Source organism: Heterodontus francisci, unplaced genomic scaffold (assembly GCF_036365525.1).
Source record: "Heterodontus francisci isolate sHetFra1 unplaced genomic scaffold, sHetFra1.hap1 HAP1_SCAFFOLD_2292, whole genome shotgun sequence".
NCBI lineage: Eukaryota > Metazoa > Chordata > Chondrichthyes > Heterodontiformes > Heterodontidae > Heterodontus > Heterodontus francisci.
This window is the reverse complement of record NW_027140178.1, coordinates 7172-26397: the sequence shown is the minus strand read 5'-3', so window position 1 is coordinate 26397 and position 19226 is coordinate 7172. Positions and strand designations below refer to the sequence as shown.

At 58.1% G+C, this 19226-nt stretch overlaps 1 protein-coding gene across 2 annotated transcripts; it reads left to right on the top strand.

Moving 5' to 3' along the window:
• The first annotated feature begins 4973 nt into the window (after window positions 1–4973).
• Window positions 4974–14668, top strand: cops7a (COP9 constitutive photomorphogenic homolog subunit 7A). Of its 2 annotated transcripts, none has more exons than XM_068025154.1 (8): window positions 4974–5097; window positions 6288–6475; window positions 6988–7063; window positions 9038–9126; window positions 11541–11743; window positions 12455–12560; window positions 12832–12971; window positions 13142–14668. In XM_068025154.1, exons 2-8 carry the CDS (start codon window positions 6314–6316, stop codon window positions 13179–13181), a joined length of 816 nt encoding a protein of 271 aa, XP_067881255.1. In that variant the 5' UTR covers window positions 4974–5097; window positions 6288–6313; the 3' UTR covers window positions 13182–14668. The 2 variants fall into 2 exon arrangements, with proteins under 2 accessions (XP_067881255.1, XP_067881256.1); XM_068025155.1 differs by lacking the exon at window positions 4974–5097 and adding an exon at window positions 5129–5165.
• The last annotated feature ends 4558 nt before the right edge of the window (window positions 14669–19226 follow it).

Below are 19226 nucleotides of genomic sequence, written 5' to 3'. Positions count from 1 at the left end.
CGTCCTCTTTTTCAACGTCCCCTTCCTCTCTTTCTCTGCCTGATGCTGAAAAATCTAAACATCCCTTCGGAACACATGGGTAATATTAACCCTAACCCTCCCAGAACCACCTCTCTCTGTCTCTCTCTCTCTCTCTGTCTCTCTCTCTATTGTCTCTCTTTTCCTCTCTCACTCTCTGTCCTCTCCGTCTGTCTGTCTGTCTCTCTCTCTCTCTGTCTCTGTCTCTGTCTCCTCTCTCTGTCTCCTCTGTCTCTCTCTCTCTCTCTGTCTCTGTCTCTGTCTCTCTCTCTGTCTCTGTCTCTCTCTCTGCTCTGTCTCTGTCTCTCTCTGTCTCTCTCTGTCTCTCTCTCTCTCTCTCTCTCTCTGTTTCTCTCTCTCTCTCTGTCTCTCTCTCTGTCTCTGTCTCTCTCTATTCTCTCCCTCTCTCACTCCTTCAGGGACTGTTTGGCAGTGGCCAGGATGTGTTTTTGTAATGGTTCAGTAATCGTGTAGAGTTGTTAACGGGTTAGGGACCGTGTATAAATGGAGAGTTAACGGGTTAGGACCGTGTATAAATGGAGAGTTAACGGGTTAGGGACCGCGTATAAATGGAGAGTTAACAGGTTAGGGACCGTGTACAAATGGAGAGCTGTTGACAGGTTAGGTACCGTGTATAAATGGAGAGTTAACGGGTTAGGGACCGTGTATAATGGAGAGTTAACAGGTTAGGGACCGTGTACAAATGGAGAGCTGTTGACAGGTTAGGTACCGTGTATAAATGGAGAGTTAAACGGGTTAGGGAACGCGTATAAATGGAGAGTTACAGGTTAGGGAACGTGTATAAATGGAGAGCTGTTGACAGGTTAGGTACCGTGTATAAATGGAGTTGTTGACGGGTTAGGGACCGTGTGTAAATGGAGAGTTGTTGACTCACTCTTTTTCCTCTCTGTCTCTCTCTCCCGCCCTTTCACTGTCTCCCTCCCTCCTCTTTCTGTCTCCCTCCCTCTTTCTGTCTCCTCCCTCCATTCCTCCTCCCTCCATCCCTCCATCCCTCCTCTCCTCACTCCCTCCCCTCTCCTCCTCCCTCTCCCTCCCTCCCTCTCTCTCCCTCTTTCTCTTCTCCCCCTTCTCCCTCCCTCTCTCTTCTCTCCTCTTCTCTTCCTCCCTCTCTCTTGCTCCGTACCTCCCTCCCTCTCTCTCTCTCTCCCTCCCCCTCTCTCTCTCCTCCTTCCCTCTCTCTCTCCTTCCCTCTCTCACTCCTTCCCTCTCTCACTCCCTCCTCCCTCTCCCTCCCTTCCCTCTCCCTCCCTCCCTCCTCCCCCTCTCTCCCTCTCCCTCCCTCCCTCACTCCCCCCTCTCCCTCCCTCCCTCACCTCTCTCCCCCTCTCCCTCCCTCCATCTCTCCGTCCCTCCCTCTCTCTCCCTCCCTCTCCCTCCCTCCCTCCATCTCTCTCTTTCCCTCTCCCTCTCTCCCTCCCTCCCTCTCTCTCTCCCTCCATCTCTCTCTCCCTCCATCTCTCTCTCCCTCCATCTCTCTCTCCCTCCATCTCTCTCTCCCTCCATCTCTCTCTCCCTCCATCTCTCTCTCCCTCCATCTCTCTCTCCCTCCCTCTCTCTCCCTCCCTCCATCTCTCCATCCCTCCCTCTCTCATCCCTCCCTCTCTCTCCCTCCCTCCATCTCTCTCTTTCCCTCTCCCTCTCTCCCTCCCTCCATCTCTCCCTCCATCTCTCTCTCCCTCCCTCCATCTCTCTCTCTCTCTCCTCTCCCTCCTCCTCATCTCTTCCTCCCTCTCTCTTCCTCCCTACCTCCCTCTCTCCCTCCCTCTCCTCTCTCCCTCCCTCCCTCTCTCTCTTTCCCCTCTCCCTCTCTCCCTCCCTCCATCTCTCTCTTCCTCCCTCTCTCCCTCCCTGTCCCTCCCTCCCCCTCCCTGTCCTGCTGATAGTCCCTGTAACACCATCACTCCACGGATTACAGTAATAATTCTCTCTGGGGCTCCGTATGTCATCCTCCGTGCTCGACTGCATCCGAAATGCAGGTTTTTTTTCTGCTCAATTAAGATCTGGGAATCTGCCTGCCACGACCTGCTTGATGCCTTTCATCTCTCTGTGTCTCCGTCTGTCTCTCTCTCTCTCTCTCCTCCACACCCAGCAACCTCCGCCCACCCGTCTCTCTCTGTCTCTCCTCGCTGTGGCCCGCTGTTAATGATACTGGAACCGCTTGCTGACGGGGCACAGCCTGTCGGTCCCAGATCAGGACGTGAACACACAATAACCTCAGCTTTCACATTCCACATGTGCGGCTAAGCAGCCCCCCCCCCCCCCCCCCCCCCCAGGAGACCACACGTGACGGGGAGATTGATGAAAAGCCGACCGGGCTCCTGCAGTCACACCTCCTCGACCATCGATCCCCTCCAACATCGCCCGGGCGAAGCGGCGGAGACCTAACCTTTCCCGGGAAGGCGGGGCCGCTTCCCGGCCCCCCCCCCCCCCGCCGCCACAACCCGGATCCCGGCTCACTGAGCCCAGCGCAGAACCGCGGGGGGGCGGCGCGCTATCGGAGGGTCAGTACTGAGATAGGGAGGGTTGTTGGAGGCTGGAGGAGGTTACAGGGATAGGGAGGGGCGTAGGGGTCTGGGGGTGGTTACAGAGATAGGGAGGGTCGTAGGAGGCTGGAGGAGGTTACAGAGATAGGGAGGGTTGTTGGAGGCTGGAGGAGGTTACAGAGATAGGGAGGGTTGTTGGAGGCTGGAGGAGGGTTACAGGGATAGGGAGGGGCGTTAGGGTCTGGAGGTGGTTACAGAGATAGGGAGGGTTGTCGTAGGGTTTGGAGGTGGTTACAGAGATAGGGAGGGTTGTATTGGCACTGGAGGAGGTTACAGAGATAGGGAGGGTTGTCGGAGGCTGAAGGAGGTTACAGAGATAGGGAGGGTTGTTGTGGGGGCTGGAGGAGGTTACAGGGATAGGGAGGGGCGTAGGGTCTGGAGGTGGTTAGAGATAGGGAGGGTTGTCGTAGTGTTTGGAGGTGGTTACAGAGATAGGGAGGGTTGTATTGGCACTGGAGGAGGTTACAGAGATAGGGGGGGTCGTAGGGTCTGGAGGTGGTTACAGAGATAGGGAGGGTTGTCGGAGGCTGGAGGAGGTTACAGAGATAGGGGAGGGTTGTCGGAGGCTGGAGGAGGTTACAGAGATAGGAGGGTTGTCGGAGGCTGGAGGAGGTTACAGAGATAGGGGGGGTTGTTGGAGGCTGGAGGAGGTTACAGAGATAGGGAGGGTTGTCGGAGGCTGGAGGAGGTTACAGAGATAGGGGGGGGTCGTAGGGTCTGGAGGTGGTTACAGAGATAGGGAGGGTTGTCGGAGGCTGGAGGAGGTTACAGAGATAGGGAGGGTTGTCGGAGGCTGGAGGAGGTTACAGAGATAGGGAGGGTCGTAGGGGGCTGGAGGAGGTTACAGAGATAGGAGGGGTCGTAGGGGCTGGAGGAGGTTACAGAGATAGGGAGGGTTGTAGGGGCTGGAGGAGGTTACAGAGATAGGGAGTGTCGTCGGGGGCTGGAGGAGGTTACAGAGATAGGGAGTGTCGTCGGGCCATGGAGGAGGTTACAGAGATAGGGAGGGTTGTCGGAGGCTGGAGGAGGTTACAGAGATAGGGAGGGTTGTTGTGGGACTGGAGGAGGTTACAGAGATGGGAGGGTTGTCGGAGGCTGGAGGAGGTTACAGAGATAGGGAGGGTTGTTGGAGGCTGGAGGAGGTTACAGAGATAGGGAGGGTTGTTGTGGGACTGGAGGAGGTTACAGAGATGGGGAGGGTTGTCGGAGCTGGAGGAGGTTACAGAGATAGGGAGGGTTGTTGGAGGCTGGAGGAGGTTACAGAGATAGGGAGGGTTGTCGGGGGCTGAAGGAGGTTACAGAGATAGGGAGGGTCGTAGGGTCTGGAGGTGGTTACGGAGATAGGGAGGGTTGTAGGGGCTGGAGGAGGTTACAGAGATAGGGAGGGTTGTAGGGGCTGGAGGAGGTTACAGAGATAGGGAGGGTCGTTGGAGGCTGGAGGAGGTTACAGAGATAGGGAGGGTTGTTGTGGAGGCTGGAGGAGGTTACAGAGATAGGGAGGGTTGTTGGAGGCTGGAGGAGGTTACGGAGATAGGGAGGAAGGGGTGAGGCCATGGAGGGATTTGAAAACAAGGATGTGAATTTTAAAATGGAAGAATTGAGATTAACAGGGCTGTTCGACTTGGTGGGGCGGCACTGTCACCTGGGTGCCTCAAAATGGCAGCGGTCCCGCCTTCCCTGCAAGCTGAATGGTGGCGGTTGGTGAGCCTCTGGATGCTGATTGGCCGGTTGAGGTTGATTGGCAGCGTACCCGCCCATTCAGCCCGCAGCATCGTGAGATTTGTGACCCGCCTCTCGGTCGCTATTGATTGGCACCGGCCTGGCCCAATGGCCTTCCTCAGAGCCGATGATTGACAGGTCATCCCGCCGGTTCTCTGCAATCAGCGGTCGGCCTGAGGAGGCCGGTGTTCCGCTTCCGTCCCCGAGCTCACCGTCTGCAAACCCCCTCCCCCTCCCCTCATTGGCCCGTCTGCCTTGACGGATGTGCAGTTGGGCGCCTTAAGCGCTGATTGGACTGGCCTGCCCGTCCGTCAGGGTGGACGTTCCGCGCTGTCCAATGGCAGCCTCCCATTGTTGCGTTGGAGGGGGCGGCACCCGGCGTGGTGATTGGCGTGGGCATGGGCGAATAGACGGCTAGGACCGGACGTCAGTCAGCGGAGCGGCAGTGGCGAATGGATGAAGCGGCTTGTTGGCTGTTGACCAATGGGAGAGTACGGGGGCGGGAGTTGTAACACCTGTGGCTTTCTTTGATTGACGTCCACACCCTACAATGGGACGCCGCGGCCAATGATGGACGGCCACTTGATCCAATCGGAAGCCGGAACCCGCTTGTCCCCACGTGGTGAGGTTGGAACAGTGTGGTTGGACAGTGAGGCGGGCGGCCGGCCGGCTGCCAATGAGAGAGGGGGGGTGTGTGTCTTCTGCCCCAGCTGCTCTCTGCGGGGAGGAAGTGGTGTCTGCAGCGTCTGCTGGGCTTTACTTGTTGAGCCCCAGGCTTTTGCTGGGGCCTAGTAAGGTAAATATTAATCGGGAAGTGGGGGTGGGGTAACTGGATGGAAATAACCTGGACGGCAGCTTAACTGGGTAAAAATAACTAGGTCAGGGGGTTAACTGGGTTAAAATAACCCGCAGGGCGGTTAACCGGGTTAAAATAACCCGCAGGGCGGTCAACCGGGTTAAAATAACCCGGGCGGGGGTCAACCGGGTTAAAATAACCCGCAGGGCGGTTAACCGGGTTAAAATAACCCGCAGGGGGGTTAACCGGGTTAAAATAACCCGCAGGGGGGTTAACCGGGTTAAAATAACCCGCAGGGCGGTTAACCGGGTTAAAGTAACACGGACGGTGGTTAACCGGGTTAAAATAACCCACAGGGTGGTTAACAGGGTTAAAATAACGCGGACGGTGGTTAACCGGGTTAAAATAACCCACAGGGCGGTTAACCGGGTGAAAATAACCCACAGGGCGGTTAACCGGGTTAAAATAACCCGGGCGGTGGTTAACTGAGTTAAAATAACCCGCAGGGCGGTTAACCGGGTCAAAATAACCCACAGGGTGGTTAACCGGGTTAAAATAACCCGCAGGGCGGTTAACTGGGTTAAAATAACCCGGGCGGCGGTTAACTGAGTTAAAATAACCCGCAGGGCGGTTAACCGGGTCAAAATAACCCGCAGGGCGGTTAACCGGGTCAAAATAACCCACAGGGTGGTTAACCGGGTTAAAATAACCCGCAGGGCGGTTAACTGGGTTAAAATAACCCGGGCGGCGGTTAACTGAGTTAAAATAACCCGCAGGGCGGTTCACCGGGTCAAAATAACCCACAGGGTGGTTAACCGGGTTAAAATAACCCACAGGGTGGTTAACCGGGTTAAAATAACCCGGGCGGGGGTTAACCGGGTTAAAATAACCTGGGCGGGGGTTAACCGTGTTAAAATAACCTGGGTTGGGGGTGGGGAGGAGGGTGTAAACGTGGTGAATATGAGCAGATAGGGTCAAGGGAAAGTAGCCCTGATTGTTGGGGACAGGATGGGGCTGAGTGGCGGTGCCACTGCAGCCGAATAGTCGACACGAATTGGAGCTCCTTTGGGTTGCGGGGGAGGGCCCCCCTAACCCCACCCCTCCCCCGCACCCCAGAGGACGGGCGGGCGTAATGCCGTTTACGTACTGAATCTCTGTCTTGTTTTTTTTTCTGTTCCGCGCCCACCCAGCGATCATTGCCTCTGCTTGCCCAGCCATGGCGACCGAGGTGAAGGCAAGCGGGCAGTCCCTCGAGCAGTTCCTCCTGCTGGCCAAGATGGTGCGCGGAGCGGGTCTGGTGGCACTCATCAACCAGCTACTCGAGGTGCCCGGAGTTTACGTCTTCGGTGAATTCTTGGAGATGCCAAACATTCAGGAGGTGAGTGCGGACTCTGTATATAAACCCCTGTGCTGTACCTGATCTGGGGAGTGTTTGATGGGGGTCAGTGTAGAGGGAGCTTTACTCTGTATCTAACCCTGAGCTGTACCTGTCCTGGGCGTGTTTGATGGGGGACAGTGTAGAGGGAGCTTTGCTCTGTATCTATTCCAGAAGACCCTTCGCTAAAGCTCCCTGCGAGATTGAGGGCTTGAGGTCACGGGGTGTGAGACAGATCGAGGTAGATGGAGGGGGAAGAGCGAGGGGGTGATGGAGGGGAGAGGCGGCGAGGAGCGGGGTAGAGAGAGATAGATGGAGAGAGGTTGGGTGAAAGTGAGAGGGACGGGGAGATGCGTGAGGAGGGAGGGAGAGGGGAAAAGAGGAGAGAGGGTCGGGCGGGGGGATAGCAGGGCAATGGAATGAGGGAGAGAGGGAGGGATGTAATGAGGAGTGAGAGACTGGCTGCAATCCTTTGATTTCTGACTCCTTGTCCTTCTCCCTCTGTCTCTCTGCAGCTAATGACAGGACCGTATGCTGCATCCTACCAGCTCCTCAGCCTCTTCGCTTATGGCACGTTTTCGGATTATGTGGGTGAGCGAAGCCAGTGGGATTCAGGGCCTGTCGCAGTCCAGGGGTACAAGTCCCACACACTGACTCTCACTGGGGTACGGGTCCCACACACTGTCTCTCACTGGGGTACGGGTCCCACACACTGTCTCTCACTGTGGTACGGGTCCCACACACACTGTCTCTCACTGGGGTACGGGTCCCACACACACTGACTCTCACTGGGGTATGGGTCCCACACACACTGTCTCTCACTGGGGTACGGGTCCCACACACACTGACTCTCACTGGGGTATGGGTCCCACACACACTGTCTCTCACTGGGGTACGGGTCCCACACACTGACTCTCACTGGGGTACGGGTCCCACACACACTGACTCTCACTGGGGTATGGGTCCCACACACACTGTCTCTCACTGGGGTACGGGTCCCACACACTGACTCTCACTGGGGTACGGGTCCCACACACACTGACTCTCACTGGGGTATGGGTCCCACACACACTGTCTCTCACTGGGGTACGGGTCCCACACACACTGACTCTCACTGGGGTATGGGTCCCACACACACTGACTCTCACTGGGGTATGGGTCCCACACACACTGTCTCTCACTGGGGTATGGGTCCCACACACACACTGACTCTCACTGGGGTACGGGTCCCACACACACTGACTCTCACTGGGGTACGGGTCCCACACACTGACTCTCACTGTGGTACGGCTTCCGCACACACTGACTCTCACTGGGGTACGGGTCCCACACACACACTGACTCTCACTGGGGTACGGGTCCCACACACACTGTCTCTCACTGGGGTACGGGTCCCACACACACTGACTCTCACTGGGGTACGGGTCCCACACACTGACTCTCACTGTGGTACGGCTTCCGCACACACTGACTCTCACTGGGGTACGGGTCCCACACACACTGACTCTCACTGGGGTACGGGTCCCACACACACTGTCTCTCACTGGGGTACGGGTCCCACACACACACTGACTCTCACTGGGGTATGGGTCCCACACACTGACTCTCACTGTGGTACGGCTTCTGCACACACTGACTCTCACTGGTGTATGGGTCCCACACACACTGACTCTCACTGGAGTACGGGTCCCACACACACACACACTGACTCTCACTGGAGTACGGGTCCCACACACACACACTGACTCTCACTGGGGTACGGGTCCCACACACACACTGACTCTCACTGGTGTATGGGTCCCACACATACTGACTCTCACTGGTGTACGGGTCCCACACACACACTGACTCTCACTGGGGTACGGGTCCCACACACACACTGACTCTCACTGGGGTACAGGTCCCACACACACACTGACTCTCACTGGGGTACAGGTCCCACACACACACTGACTCTCACTGGGGTACGGGGTGACACACACACACTGACTCTCACTGGGGTACGGGTCCCACACACACACTGACTCTCACTGGGGTACAGGTCCCACACACACACTGACTCTCACTGGGGTACAGGTCCCACACACACACTGACTCTCACTGGGGTACGGGTCCCACACACACTGACTCTCACTGGGGTACGGGGTCCCACACACACGGACTCTCACTGGGGTACGGGGTCCCACACACACACACTGACTCTCACTGGGGTACGGGGTGACACACACACTGACTCTCACTGGGGTACGGGTCCCACACACACTGACTCTCACTGGGGTACGGGGTGACACACACACTGACTCTCACTGGGGTATGGGTCCCACACACTGGGTACAAAGTTGGTGGGGGTAATGTAGAGGGAGCTCTGTATTGTACCTGTCTTGGGAGTGCTCGATGCTGACACTGGGTATAAAGTGGGGTAGGGGGTTTACACTGTCAGGGTAATGTGGAGGGAGCTCTGTATTGTACCTGTCCTGGGAGTGCTCGATGCTGACACTGGGTATAAAGTGGGGTAGGGGGTTACTCTCTCAGTGCCTCGTGATGAACTCTGCCTCATGTCCACAGCTAATGCCTCAAACCTGCCCGAGTTAACAGCGGCACAGAAGAACAAACTGAGGCATTTGTCCATCGTTACCATGGCAGCCAGCGTGAAAGTAGGTATCTGATCTCGTGGAGGGAGGGAGACGGGGCTCGGAGGGGCCAGTGTGCGGGAGAGCAGAGGGGTGCTGCTGCTGGAGTAGTAGTCCCCCGCTCCACCCTGTCACTCTCTGTCGCGCGCTCTCCCCCCTCCCCGTCGCGCTCTCTCCCTCCTCCCCGTCGCGCTCTCTCCCTCCTCCCCGTCGCGCTCTCTCCCTCCTCCCCGTCGCGCGCTCTCCCTCCTCCCCGTCGCGCGCTCTCCCTCCTCCCCGTCGCGCGCTCTCCCTCCTCCCCGTCGCGCGCTCTCCCTCCTCCCCGTCGCGCGCTCTCCCTCCTCCCCGTCGCGCGCTCTCCCTCCTCCCCGTCGCGCGCTCTCCCTCCTCCCCGTCGCGCGCTCTCCCTCCTCCCCGTCGCTCGCTCTCCCTCCTCCCCGTCGCTCGCTCTCCCTCCTCCCCGTCGCGCTCCCTCTCCCCTCCCCGTCGCTCGCTCTCCCTCCTCCCCGTCGCGCTCCCTCTCCCCTCCCCGTCGCTCGCTCTCCCTCCTCCCCGTCGCGCTCCCTCTCCCCTCCCCGTCGCTCGCTCTCCCTCCTCCCCGTCGCGCTCCCTCTCCCCTCCCCGTCGCTCGCTCTCCCTCCTCCCGTCGCGCTCGCTCTCCCTCCTCCCCGTCGCGCTCCCTCTCCCCTCCCCGTCGCGCTCCCTCTCCCCTCCCCGTCGCGCTCCCTCTCCCCTCCCCGTCGCGCTCCCTCTCCCCTCCCCGTCGCGCTCCCTCTCCCCTCCCCGTCGCGCTCCCTCTCCCCTCCCCGTCGCGCTCCCTCTCCCCTCCCCGTCGCGCTCCCTCTCCCCTCCCCGTCGCTCGCTCTCTCCCCTAGTTACCCTCACACTCTCTCCTCCCCCTTAGTCACCCTCACACTCCCTCTCTCTCTCCTCCCCCCAGTCACCCTCACACTCTCTCTCTCTCTCCTCCCCCCAGTCACCCTCACACTCTCTCTCTCTCTCCTCCCCCTTAGTCACCCTCACTCACTCTCTCTCTCCTCCCCCCTAGTCACCCTCTCTCTCTCCTCCCCCCTGGTCACCCTCTCTCTCTCTCTCCTCCCCCCTAGTCACCCTCACTCTCTCCCTCTCCTCCCCCCTAGTCACCCTCACTCTCTCTTTCCTCCCCCCTCGTCACTCTCACTCTCCTCCCCCCTAGTCACTCTCACTCTCCTCCCCCCTAGTCACCCTCACACACTCTCTCTCCTCCCCCCTAGTTACCCTCACTCTCTCTCCTCCCCCCCAGTCACCCTCACTCACTCTCTCTCCTCCCCCCCAGTCACCCTCACTCACTCTCTCTCCTCCCCCCCAGTCACCCTCACTCTCTCTTTCCTCCCCCCTCGTCACCCTCACTCACTCTCTCCTCCCCCCTATTCACCCTCACACTCTCTCTCTCCTCCCCCCTAGTTACCCTCACTCTCTCTCCTCCCCCTTAGTCACCCTCACTCACTCTCTCTCTCTCTCCTCCCCCCTAGTCACCCTCACTCTCTCTCTGCTCCCCGTCTTCTCTCCCTCCCGCCTGTTTCTGTCTGTCTGTCTCGCTCTGTGTCTGTCTCTCGCTCTCTGTCTGTCTCTTTATCTCCCTCTCTCTCTCTGTCTGTCTCTCTCCTCTCTCTGTCTGTCTCTCTCCTCTCTCTGTCTGTCTCTCTCCTCTCTCTTTTTGTCTCTCTCTCTCCCCCTCTCTGTCTGTCTCTCTCTCTGTCTGTCTGTCTCTCTGTCTGTCTGTCTCTCTCTGTCTGTCTGTCTCTCTCTGTCTGTGTCTCTCTCTCTCTGTCTGTGTCTCTCTCTCTCTGTCTGTCTCTCTCCCCCTCTCTGTCTGTCTTTCTCCCTCTCTCTGTCTGTCTCTATCTCTCCCTCTCTCTCTGTCTCGCTCTCTCTGTCTGTCTCTATCTCTCCCTCTCTGTCTGTCTCTCTCTGGCTGTCTGCCTTTCTCCTCGTTGTCTGTCTCTTTCTCCCCCTCTCTGTCTGTCTCTCTCTGTGTTTGTCTCTCTCTCTCTCCCTCTCTTTCTGTCTGTTTGTCTCTCTCCCCCTCTCTCTGTCTGTCTCTCTCTCTCCCCCTCTCTCTGTCTGTCTGTCTTTCTCCTCTCTGTCTGTCTGTGTCTCTTTCTCCCCCTCTCCGTGTGTCTGTCTCTCTCTTTGTCTCTCTCCCTCTATTTCTGTCTGTCTGTCTCTCTCTTTGTCTCTCTCCCTCTTTCTGTCTGTCTGTCTCTCTCCCCCTCTCTGTCTGTCTTTCTCCTCTCTCTGTCTGTCTGTATCTCTCTCTCCCCCTCTCCGTGTGTCTGTCTCTCTCTCTTTGTCTCTCTTCCTCTCTTTCTGTCTGTCTGTCTCTCTCCCCCTCTCTCTGTCCGTCTCTCTCCCCCTTCACTCAGCCTGTGTCTGAGCCTCTCTCGCTCTCCCCTCAGTGCATCCCCTACTCGGTGCTGCTGCTGGAGTTGGAGATGAAGAACCTGCGGGAGCTGGAGGACCTGATCATCGAGGCCATTTACGCCGACATCGTCCAGGGGAAGCTGGACCAGCACAACCAGCTGCTGGAGGTGGATTACAGCATCGGGAGGGACATTCGCCCACAGGACATCAGCTGTATGGCACGGACACTGCAGGAATGGTATTACTGGGCAGGGGAGCCGGGGAGGGGTCACTGAATCCCAGCCTCGTGTGGGCTTTTCCTGTTTGTTCATGGGAGATGTGGGCGTCGCTGGCCAGGCCAGCATTTATTGCCCATCCCTAATTGCCCCTTGAGAAGGTGGTGGTGAGCTGCCTTCTTGAACCGCTGCAGTCCATGTGGGGTGTAGGTGCACCCACAGTGCTGTTAGGAAGGGAGTTCCAGGATTTTGACCCAGCGACAGTGAAGGAACGGCGATATAGTTCCAAATCAGGATGGCGTGTGACTTGGCCGGGCACTTGTTCGTGGAGGTGTTCCCATCGCGTCTGCTGCCCTTGTCCTTCCAGGTGGTAGAGGTCGCGGGTTTGGGCGGCGCTGTCGAAGGAGCCTTGGCCCGTCGCTGCAGTGCATCTTGTAGATGGTACACACTGCTGCCACTGTGCGTCGGTGGTGGAGGGAGTGAATGTTTGTGGACGGGGTGCCGATCGAGCGGGCTGCTTTGTCCTGGATGGTGTCGAGCTTCTTGAGTGTTGTTGGAGCTGCACCCATCCAGGCAAGTGGAGAGTATTCCATCACACTCCTGACTTGTGGGGGATTCAGCGATGGTAATGCCGTCAAACGTCATGGGGGACGGTTCGGCTGTGGTCGGTTCCACGCGTGGGGTCCCTCTGTCTGCGATGTTCACTGCCCTCTCCCTCGCTCCCCTCCCCTCAGGTGCAGCAGCTGTGAGGCCGTTCTGGTCGGCATTGAGGACCAGATTGGACGTGCAGACCAGTACAGGGAGCACCAGGTGAAAGTCAAGCAGCAGGTGGAGAACGAGGTGAGTCACTGGGGGACTGGGCGGTGGAAGAGGGTTTGATAAGTTACTCCGAGACCCCGGGGTGACCAGGAAGAGTGGGGGTGGGGGGGGCTGCACGAGCTAGTGGAACTGAGCTGGCTGCTCCCCCATCCGACTCCTGGGTCACAGCGCAGGAGGCCATTCTGCCCATCGCACTTGTACTAGCGTTACTCTGAATCTCACCTCACCCCCCCCCTGTGCTGTACCTGTCTCCCCGGAGAGCCTCTGATGTCACTCTCCGGCCTTCCCTCAGGTACTGAATCTGAAGAAGACGCTAAAAGCCACGACCGGAGCCGCAGCCCAGGAGACGGAACAGCACGTGATGGAGACCCGCGACTCTGCCCCGCCTCAGGATCAGCGTCAGTCGGGGAAGAAGCCCTCGAAGGTGAAAGGGTGAGTGTGTTGAGCGCGCAGCCCGCGGGGCCCAGTACGGAGGAGAGTTGAGGAGGCGCGCCTGCGTCTGCCCGAAGGGACGTGCGCGAATGTCAGTGTTCATCATTCGCTATTCACTGCCTCCCCCTAACTCATTGTTTTCATTTTTTTTGTGTGTTTTGATCCTTTAGGTTGCGAGGAAGTGGAAAAATCTGGTCCAAATCGAACTAATTTCTCAGTGCTTTCTCTGTCTCTCCCTCAGTCTGAGTCCTTTATCTCCCTCTCTCTCTCTCATCCTCTCTCTGTCCCCCTCTGCCTCGTGCTCCGTCTCCATCTGACTCTGCCTCTCTCTTGCCTTGTCTGTCTGTCTGTACCCACCTCTCTCTCGCTGCCTTTCTCCCCACCCCACTCTCTGCCTCTCCCTCTCCCCGTATCTCTGCCCCTCTCTCTCTTTGTCCCTCTCTCTCCCCACCCCTCTCTTCCTCTCTCCCCACTTCTCTCTCTGCCCCCCCCTCTGTTTCCTCCCCCTCTTTCTCCTCTCTCTCTCTCCCCCTTCTCTTTGCCCGCTATCTCTCTCCCTTTCTCTCTCTCTCTTCCCTTCTCTTTCCCCTCTCTCTCTCTCTCTCCCAGTTCTCTTTCCCCTCTATCTCTCCCCACTTCTCTCTGTCTCCCTCTTTCTCCTCTATCTCTCTCCCCCTTCTCTCTCTCTTCCCTTCTCTTTCCCCTCTATCTCTCCCCTTTCTTTCCCCTCTATCTCTCCCCTTTCTTTCCCCTCTATCTCTCCCCCTTCTCTATCCCCTCTATCTCTCCCCCTTCTCTATCCCCTCTATCTCTCCCCCTTCTCTATCCCCTCTATCTCTCCCCCTTCTCTATCCCCTCTATCTCTCCCCCTTCTCTATCCCCTCTATCTCTCCCCCTTCTCTATCCCCTCTATCTCTCCCCCTTCTCTATCCCCTCTATCTCTCCCCCTTCTCTATCCCCTCTATCTCTCCCCCTTCTCTATCCCCTCTATCTCTCCCCCTTCTCTATCCCCTCTATCTCTCCCCCTTCTCTATCCCCTCTATCTCTCCCCCTTCTCTATCCCCTCTATCTCTCCCCCTTCTCTATCCCCTCTATCTCTCCCCCTTCTCTATCCCCTCTATCTCTCCCCCTTCTCTATCCCCTCTATCTCTCCCCCTTCTCTATCCCCTCTATCTCTCCCCCTTCTCTATCCCCTCTATCTCTCCCCCTTCTATCTCTCCCCCTTCTCTTTCCCCTCTATATCTCTCTCTCCCTCCCCCTTCTCTTTCCCCTCTATATCTCTCTCTCCCTCCCCCTTCTCTTTCCCCTCTATATCTCTCTCTCCCCCCCCCTTCTCTTTCCCCTCTATATCTCTCTCTCCACTTCTCTCTCTGTCTCCATTGCCCCCTCTCTCTCTCCCCCCCCCAACCCCTCTCTCTGCCTCTGGGGGGGGGGGAGAACGTGGAGCGTCCCGTTGCCTGTGAGACAGCCCGAGGGGACAGCAGAGCGCGACGGGCCGAGTGGAGGGCACGGTTCACCGGCTGGCCCCCGTGAGACGATGACCGGAGGGAGGGAGTGCAGCTGCCCGGCAGCAGCGAAGATGCTGATAGCTGGGCTGCTTCCCCCATCCACCCGTGTGTCTGTGTTACATGTGTATCTTATAGTTTATGCTCTGACCTGTCATTAAATCGGGTATATTAAAGTGTTTTGGGATTCTATCAATTGCCTCTACCAGTGTTAACTTGAGTGTGTGAGTGGGAGTGCTTGAGGCTGACACTGGGTACAAAGTGCCCGGGATGGGAACTGGCGTCTGTGGGTGGACATGGTCGCTGGGGTTGGGTCCCGTGGCGGCTGGTAATGTTGTGAGTGGCGTTCTGGCCCAGCGAGGGATTTTCCCCCCCCCACCCCCGGCAAGCTGCAAGGGGGGGGGGGGGGGGATTCCCCGCCCCCTCCGTCTTGTGTGTTTTCCCCCACAGAGACTCTCACTTGCACTGCCGAGAAAACAGAGGGTCACTGACTCAGATACAGAGTTAAAGCTCCCTCTACACTTTCCCCATCAAACACTCCCAGGACAGGTACAGCACGGGGGTTAGATACAGAGTAAAGCTCCCTCTACACTGTTCCCCATCAAACACTCCCAGGACAGGTACAGCACGGGGGTTAGATACAGAGTAAAGATCCCTCTGCACTGTCCCCATCAAACACTCCCCAGGACAGGTACAGCACGGGGGGTTAGATACAGAGTAAAGCTCCCTCTACACTGTTCCCCATCAAACACTCCCAGGACAGGTACAGCACGGGGGTTAGATACAGAGTAAAGATCCCTCTGCACTGTCCCCATCAAACACTCCCCAGGACAGGTACAGCACGGGGGGTTAGATACAGAGTAAAGCTCCCTCGACAATGTCCCCCATCAAACACTCCCCAGGACAGGGACAGTACGGGGGGTTAGATACAGAGTAAAGCTCCCTCTACACTTCCCCATCAAACACTCCCCAGGACAGGTACAGCACGGGGGTTAGATACAGAGTAAAGATCCCTCTGCACTGTCCCCATCAAACACTCCCCAGGACAGGTACAGCACGGGGGGTTAGATACAGAGTAAAGCTCCCTCTGCACTGTCCCCATCAAACACTCCCAGGACAGGTACAGCACGGGGGTTAGATACAGAGTAAAGCTCCCTCTACACTGTCCCCATCAAACACTCCCCAGGACAGGTACAGCACGGGGGGTTAGATACAGAGTAAAGCTCCCTCTACACTTTCCCCATCAAACACTCCCAGGACAGGTACAGCACTGGGATTGGCTGCCCACTGATTTGGGAGCCTGAGTGCATCAACGAGGTGCAGCTGAGAGTGCTGGTGGCAGTTGGAGGTTGCAGAGGTGGAGAGAGGAGCTGCACTGAGCAAGGGAGAGCAGCTACCAACAAGCAGTGGAAAACTCCAACAACAGTCTCCATTAAAGAGAAGAAAGGGACATTTTGTGGAAACAAGGCTTTGTCTGGAGGTGGGTGCTGAACACCAGTAATTTACTTTGGACTGTTGGGGGAGGAACAAGTGGCTGGAACAACAAGGGGTGGGGCTGCCAATTCAACAGGAATCTGTGCTGCTGCAAAAGCACACAGGGAAGCTCCCTCCCCACCCCAATTGCCAAGCCTGGGTCAGCTGAAGCTGCCCAGCTAAACAGACGGAAGGGGATAGATAGTGCCTGGGCAGCTTCAGCTGACCCAGGTGAAGACGACTCCCCCAACCAGAAGACCGGAAGACCAACTTCAAAGACTGTTTTAAGTGTACTGTGAGCACCACCTCCAGAAAGCAAGTCATCCCTTCCAGCCTGTCTTTACCTCTCCTCTCTTACCTCAGCCTCTCCACTAACCTGTTGTTTGTTTGTTTGTCTTTTCAAATTTTTCTGTGAATCTGTTATTTAGTGTGCAAGTCCACAATTTGGGGTGGGTTTAGCTCTTGGACCCATGGCAAGCCCTTCATCACCGGTGGCGGGGCCCTCTACTACCTACGCAGCTGCAGCTTCTGTGGCTGCCCACGTGGCCCCGTCACCCTTTAAATTATTGACATGCAGCCATGGGGTGAAGAGCTATCCCCACCCCAACATGTCTATTGAGGCCTGCGTTAAGGCAATGGCCGTGGTTGTCGGCCCCTCGGCCATTGTTGCGGCCTCAAAGATGTATGGGAAGGCTGTGTTCTTTTTGAAGACCGAGCGGGCGGTGTCCCTGGCCCTGAGTAAAGGGCTCACTGTGGGGGGGACCTTCCTGCCAGTGGACCCTCTGGGGGCCACTGCGCATCGGATAATGTTGTCCAACGTCCCACCCTTCATTCCCAGTGAGCTCCTCCTCCCCCACCTGCACCATCTGGGGGAGGTGAGGTCGGGGATCACCCCAGTCCGGCTTGGTCTTCGGGAGCACAGCCTCCAACATGTCTACTCCTTCCGCCGCCAGTTATTTATGCAGCTGGCGCGGGAGGAGGACACGGAGGGCCAATTTAATGTGGAGTTCCAGGGGACGGCCTACCGCGTCTTTTGGACCTCGGACGGGGCGCGGTGCCACGTCTGCAAGGGGGTGGGGCATGTTCGGAAGAACTGCCCCAACCTCCCGGCCGCCAGCTCCACCTCGGCGGCCCAGAGTGGTTCCACAGCACCTTCTCCCACTCCCCCCGCACATCCAACAGACACCGCTCAGTCGGTTCCGGAGGCTGTGGTTTTCACAGCCTCTGGCGGGGAGGGGAGCGTCCGTCCGAGCGGAAGGAAGACGCGGGGAAAAAAGAAACATCGTGAGGCGCGTCCCCTGGACACTTTGACTCAACCCGAGCCTGAGCTCAGCCCAAAGCCCATTCCCATGGAATCCACCTGTCCCAGGGCTGGGCTCAGGCCCAGGGTGACTAAAAAAGGAAAAAAGGGTGCGGAGGCGGAGGCCTCTGATGACATGGAGGTCTCTGAGTCTCCGCGCCCAAGTGCGAAAAAGAGGAGAAGGCACCCCTCCACAGAAATAACACAGGGCCGTGAGGTGCAGGGCCCATCTGTTGGAGGGGAGCTGCCTCCTGTTTCTGGTCCTCAGGTGCCCCCTACCGCCACCACCAAGGCTGCAAAGTCCGGGCAGGTGCTCCCTATTCCTCAGGATGGAGGGGAGGGGATGGCCCCGGTACATGAGGCCCCTCCTGAAGGAGTAAGTGGGGCCCTGCTTGTGGTGGGGGAGCCTGAGGAAACCGCCCATTCCGCCACTGCGACTGGGTCGGGTGTCCTGAATGAAGGGGAGGGCGAGGCCCCAGAGGGTCGGGCCTCCCAGCCGGAGTCCACCACCAACCAGGAGACACCCGACCCAGTTATAACTGAGAATGCTGCCCCATCTGCTGGGCCTGTGGGTGCTGGCGGAGCGGGAGATGGCCTCCTCTCGCCGCCTCCAGTCTCGGCTCCGGCTGGTTTCCCGGAGTCCGGAACTTCTGTCTCCCCTGGACCAGTCATTGGCCTGGGGATGGAGGTGGAGGGGGGTCCTGAACCGCTGGTGCCTACAGGCTCCAGTTTCACAATAGAACCCAGAGAGGACTCCTCCGCCATCGATCCTGGGGGTGGGATCGTGACGGAGGCGGGACCAGCTGGCGCGGCCGGGACGTCCGCCCCACAGTGTGTGGTGGATGTGTTGGCCGCTGGCGGTGACGACCCGGAGGAGGATGGGGATTCGGTGCGGGGCACGGAGGATGATCTTGATTCCATCGCCAGTGAGGTGGTGGAGTCCCTCGTGCCTCCCACCGAATCTCCTCTCATCCCCACGGCGGAACTCCGGGATTTCCTCGCGGCTTGCAGGGGTTGCCGCAATAAAGTTCAGCTGGCCCTCGACCGTTGGTCGAATCTGGCGCTGATCATCCAGTCCGTCCGTGCCGCCCTTAAGATAGCGGGCAAGCGCGCGGACGTGAAACTGGTTGAGAGGCGCCGTTTTAATGTGTTCCTCAATGGGTTGCTGGGGGAGTGGAGGGCCAGGTGCACTTCCACTCCCTCCTCACAGTGAGCTGTTGGTGACGGGTTTTAAGTACCTTTGACATGAAGATAACCATAGCCAGCCTCAACATCAACGGCAGCAGAGGGGCTCACCGCAGATTTCACAATCTCTCAGTCCTTAGGGAAGGGAGATACGCGGTGAGCTTTCTGCAGGAAACCCACACCGTTCCGGGAGACGAAGCCACCTGGCTCCTGGAGTGGCAGGGTGGGGTCTACATGAGTCACCTCACCCCTATTTCTAGTGGGGTGGCTATCTTGTTGGCCCCGACTTTTCAGCCGGAGATCTTGGGGGTCAAGGAGCTAGTGCCGGGCCGCTTGCTCCACCTCGCCGTTCGCCTGGGTAGCGTGCCGCTCCACTTTGTGAACGTGTACGCGCCCAGGCCCGGCGCTTTGCAAGCGCGCTTCTTTGAAGAAGTGTCCGCTCTCTTGAGCTCCATCGATAGCGGCGAGTGCATCATCCTCGGGGGGGATTTTAACTGCACCCTCGAGGTGGGGGATCGCTCCGGTCCCCAGCGCGGCCAAGCGTCGGTGGAGAAGTTGAGGGGACTGATCAGCTCCCTTAACTTGGTGGACGTCTGGCGGAATCTCCATCCCGACTCCAGCGCCTTCACGTGGAGGTCTGGAGGAGGGGGGTCGCGAATCGACCGCCTCTACATTTCGCAGGCGTACGTCTCCCGCGTTTCGGCGGCCTCCATGCGGCTGGTGCCGTGCTCGGACCACCGCCTGGTGTGGGCGGAGTTCACTCCGCTCCACACGCGGGCGGGGTCCGCGTAC

What these genes read in the sequence shown, in the direction of transcription:
- cops7a (XM_068025154.1), top strand. Translation starts at nt 6,314, where the DNA reads ATGGCGACCGAGGTGAAGGCAAGCGGGCAGTCCCTCGAGCAGTTCCTC. An exon ending in AGATGCCAAACATTCAGGAG is followed by an intron (nt 6,476 to 6,987) that starts GTGAGTGCGGAC and finishes GTCTCTCTGCAG; the next exon opens with CTAATGACAGGACCGTATGC. An exon ending in AGCAGCAGGTGGAGAACGAG is followed by an intron (nt 12,561 to 12,831) that starts GTGAGTCACTGG and finishes GCCTTCCCTCAG; the next exon opens with GTACTGAATCTGAAGAAGAC.